This window comes from Antedon bifida, chromosome 3 (genome assembly GCF_963402885.1).
Source record: "Antedon bifida chromosome 3, ecAntBifi1.1, whole genome shotgun sequence".
Lineage (NCBI taxonomy): Eukaryota > Metazoa > Echinodermata > Crinoidea > Comatulida > Antedonidae > Antedon > Antedon bifida.
This window is the reverse complement of record NC_136228.1, coordinates 24,423,825-24,427,991: the sequence shown is the minus strand read 5'-3', so window position 1 is coordinate 24,427,991 and position 4,167 is coordinate 24,423,825. Positions and strand designations below refer to the sequence as shown.

The 4,167-nt window shown below is 34.8% G+C and overlaps 1 protein-coding gene across 1 annotated transcript; it reads left to right on the top strand.

Annotated features, from left to right (window-relative positions):
• Positions 1-357: 357 nt before the first annotated feature.
• LOC144838882 (uncharacterized) lies at positions 358-1,369 on the top strand. Its single transcript, XM_078694403.1, has 4 exons — positions 358-394; positions 603-662; positions 755-951; positions 1,094-1,369. The coding sequence occupies exons 1-4, from the start codon at positions 382-384 to the stop codon at positions 1,262-1,264; spliced, it is 441 nt and encodes a 146-aa protein (XP_078550529.1). The 5' UTR covers positions 358-381; the 3' UTR covers positions 1,265-1,369.
• Positions 1,370-4,167: the final 2,798 nt, after the last annotated feature.

The following is a 4,167-nucleotide window of genomic DNA, read 5'->3' as shown; positions in this document are numbered from 1 at the left end:
GAATTTAACAGTGTTGATGATGCAGCAAAGTTCCAGGAATTTTACAGCCAGTCAGACACGTTTAAGCGAATGAAAGAAATAGCAGAGAAGACAACACGTCATGGTAAACTGCACAAAACAACCTGTCATGTTCATGGAAGTACGGTACACACACGAATGAGTTACTCAAGTGGAGATGCATCTGGACAAAACATCGTTACGTTTGCTACAGAACCTGTCTGTAAATGGATACAGAAGAACTCTCCAATTACTCCGACGGCTTGGTACATCGACAGTGGATTTTCCTTGGACAAGCGAGCTGGTTCGGCCAACGTAATAGACGGTCGTGGAACATATGTCACTGGGGAGGTAGTGATTCCAAGAGAGCTAATTGAGAAGAGGATGCATACATCTGGTAAGACAATGCACGACGAAAGTATAATGTATAGTCCAAGGAAACACGTTATGTCATCATGGCGATAGAGGATCTCTTTCAGTTTTTACATGGAAAATATTTTTAAAAAATGAAATTAATAAGTTACAGTAATTTAGTCTTGTTATTTTCATTTGTAATTTGAGTAATATGAATTAAACAATTTTAATATTATAGTTTTTTCTTACAGTGGAAATCATTCAGGATTTGAATTGGCATCAAATTGACAATATATTCGCCGGATCACAAGGTAATTGTTTTAACATAACTCTAATATTTTACCATAAATAACCCTTAATTTTATGTCAATGAAAATCATTTGTCCTTTTTTTCATTTTACAGCTTTAAATTGTCAAGCATCTAACGCTCTAGCAGCCATTTTCATTGCTACTGGACAGGATCCAGCATGCGTTGCCGAATCACACCAAGCATATACACAATACAAGAAAACAATTGACGGTGATCTAAAAATGGTCTGTACACTACCGTCACTTATGATCGGTACCATTGGAGGTGGAACTTCCCTACCTAGTCAGAAGGTAACATTTTATATATATTATATTGTTTGTAGTATTGAAAAGTTCAGCAAAACATCACGGTGCTTGTGACTCTCAGAAATAGACAAATAATGATTAATGTTATTAATCATTACAAATTTCACCTACTTCATTCCTTTTCCAGACATGTTTAGAAATAATAGGCACTCATGGAATCGGAACGATGCCAGCATTTGCCGAAGTGATATTGGGTGTTGTCATGGGAGGAGAACTATCATTGATTTCAGCAATGGGCGCTCAACATTTTGCTTATGCTCACAAGAAGCATGCTCGTGGACCTAAGACGTTTGCGTAAATAGTAAAAAAAGAAGATAATTATAAAGAACATTTTGTGTCCACGAAGATAGGAATATTATCGATGTAGAATATAATACTTTTAACGTTGAAACCAGGGAGTTGTTAATTAACAACTCCCTGATGTTGAAACGAACAAGTTCCACTGAACGCATTATGGAACGTGAAATAGCTTTCAATTTGGAATTTATTACAATAACAAACTTGAGTCAGTATTAATTGGCATTAATATAATGAATAACATGAAGGACCAAGTCAAATCAAAATAATAAATAAAATATCAAAATGTGTAAAAACTGTAGATAAAAGTGCAAATATATTACCGTTATTGTAATTTTCATCTATAAAGAGAGTCGAATGATCTAACATTTATCTGAATAAAATAATTATTACAATTAGTATACCTGTATGTATACTATTTGCCATTGACGACACGAAATTACACCAGAGTCACTACGCACGTGCAATAAATTTTGTGTTTTTACGAAGTGACATCCACGTACATCCGCCTTACCATGCCAAATCAATACAATAACAAACAATAAATGTAATGCAACCCAAATCCATACAAATGGGCATATCAATTAGTGCACGGACAAAGAATTCTGTACTTATCATCACACTAAATAACATGTTAAAAATGCACACACAAACACTTGATAAAGGTTTTGTACAGAATTTATCGAAAATGATATGTCGCCCAACCACTGTGTATTGTTTTTTTAATGTAATCTATTCTACGTTGTCTTCATTCAATGCTATTTGGTACGTCAAGTATTGATACAATAAACCCATTTTTTATTTCCTTGTCTTTCTTCTATATGTCTTTCCCTCACTCTCTCTTTTCTCTTCTTCCCAGTCACGGTACGAAGGCTTGTCAGGATATTTCACCGACAGGTTATTTCTCCGACAGGACATTTCGTTGAAAACCATTTCGCCGACAGACAATTGGCCGAGACAATTTAGCCGACAAGAAATTTCGCCGAAACATTACCAACACGGTTCATTAACACTTACTTTTACTTTACAATATTCTTTTTTTTAATTCATTGATCCGCCACTCAGAAATAAAATAAGGTATGACATTATACGGTATTTATTCGAATAAACGCCCGGGCGTTGAATGTTCGGAGAGTTTTTAGGGGGCGTTTATTCGAGGGAGGCGTTTATTTTTTGGTTATCAGCACTTGGCGGATAACCCCTTGTTAATGTCAGGATTTGTTTTCATCTTCTTCTTTGTTATTCTTCTTTCTTTCCACGAATTTTGTTGCACATGTATCTCAAATTTTTGGCAACATAAGATTGTATAACTTTGAAGAAGAAGAATTGACCTGTAGATTTGCAAGAAACTTCGTTATATGACGTCAGAGTCGCGCAGCTTAAGTTTATGAAATTTTATGGTTGATCAATTCATAAATTCTGAACTAAAAATTATTTTTCATTGAAACAAAAGTGTACTTCATGATATAGAGTAATTTGTGATATGATTTTTTTTTTTTAAGCATGCTACGCACGCACAGCTCGTTACAAAGCGTTGAAAACACGTGTAATTCTTTCTTGTGGTTCATACTAATGCGTACCCCATTCCATCCTAGATTTTAATATGTTCTTTCTCAGTCAATTCTCTTTCACATGAGTCAGAATGTTGTCATAATATAAAAAATGTTGAATAAACGTGAGTTACTTAATGTCATCGACACAGTATATTTCAATCTGTTATAGCTCCTCAGAATGAAAAGTGACCAACATGATTAAATATTATTATGAAAGCTGTTGAATTGTAGATATGAATTCATATACAAATGTTGTTTATCGAATGTCAGAATGGTCAGAGTTGAATTAAGAAAGTCAGATTTTCATCTCTTTCGTAAATGTTTGTCGTGTTTAAAAATAGGGCGCATCTTGCTTTTAGATGACCAAAATTCTTAAAATTGTATGATTGTAATTATTTAGATAATTATCTTCTAAAATTGTTATCTTCATTATCATATTATCTTTCATTTTGATGGCGTCATCATGTTAAAAATTAGAATAACAGACTCTATGCTACACTGTATATAATTTATTCAGTGTATTCTGGAAAATATATATAATATGTAAAAGTACTGTATGACACAAAAATAGACAATTCATCACATTATTTTAACGTACACGCATTTTGCCTTTGCGCGGATAACCCGAAATCGTCAAAGTAACGAGTTAAAATCTAGTTGATTATCCGCACATGTGGTTCTATCTGCTGTCATGGTTGTTGAAAGCTCTTCTGCTTCAAGTCCAGTGTCCTTAGAGTGTCTAGGTAGGAGCTTGTAATAACACCATGCTCGATTTTTTTAACTGAAACACCCGACAATTATCTTACTCGCATGTCACGAAATGGTACATTTGGAGACCATTTAACACTACAAGTTGTTTCTGAAATATTTTACATTCAGATAATTGTTGTATCAACAATAAACGGAGCAACAAGTATTTGTCCAGATGGCAGTGATACATTTTCATTGGACATCCCTTACATCGTTCTGGGACATTTCGCAGAAAACGAAGGAGATCATTACGTATCACTTGGACATACCAATGGCCAAACCCTTGATATTGTTAGAAGTCTTCAAATCTCCTATAATCCATGTGACGGAGAATGAACAACAATAACACGTTATATGTGACGGTGACGTCGAACGATCTGTTTCTAACGAGGAACAGTCAGTTATTGGTGAATTAAACGAGCAGTCCGAGATTTCTGACGGCGACCAGCCGGTTCTAGACGATTTCGACGAGCGACCTATTTCTGACGGCGACCAGTCGGTTTTAGATAATTTCGATGAGCGACATATTTCTGACGCCGACCAATCAGTTTTGGATAATTTCGAAGCAGAGTGATTAAGCGATTTTTTTTGGAGAGAATAT

Bases quoted from the DNA above. Each gene is read 5' to 3' on its own strand.
- LOC144838882 (XM_078694403.1), top strand. The intron at 663-754 runs GTAATTGTTTTA...TTCATTTTACAG, and splicing joins TATATTCGCCGGATCACAAG to CTTTAAATTGTCAAGCATCT. The intron at 952-1,093 runs GTAACATTTTAT...TTCCTTTTCCAG, and splicing joins CTTCCCTACCTAGTCAGAAG to ACATGTTTAGAAATAATAGG.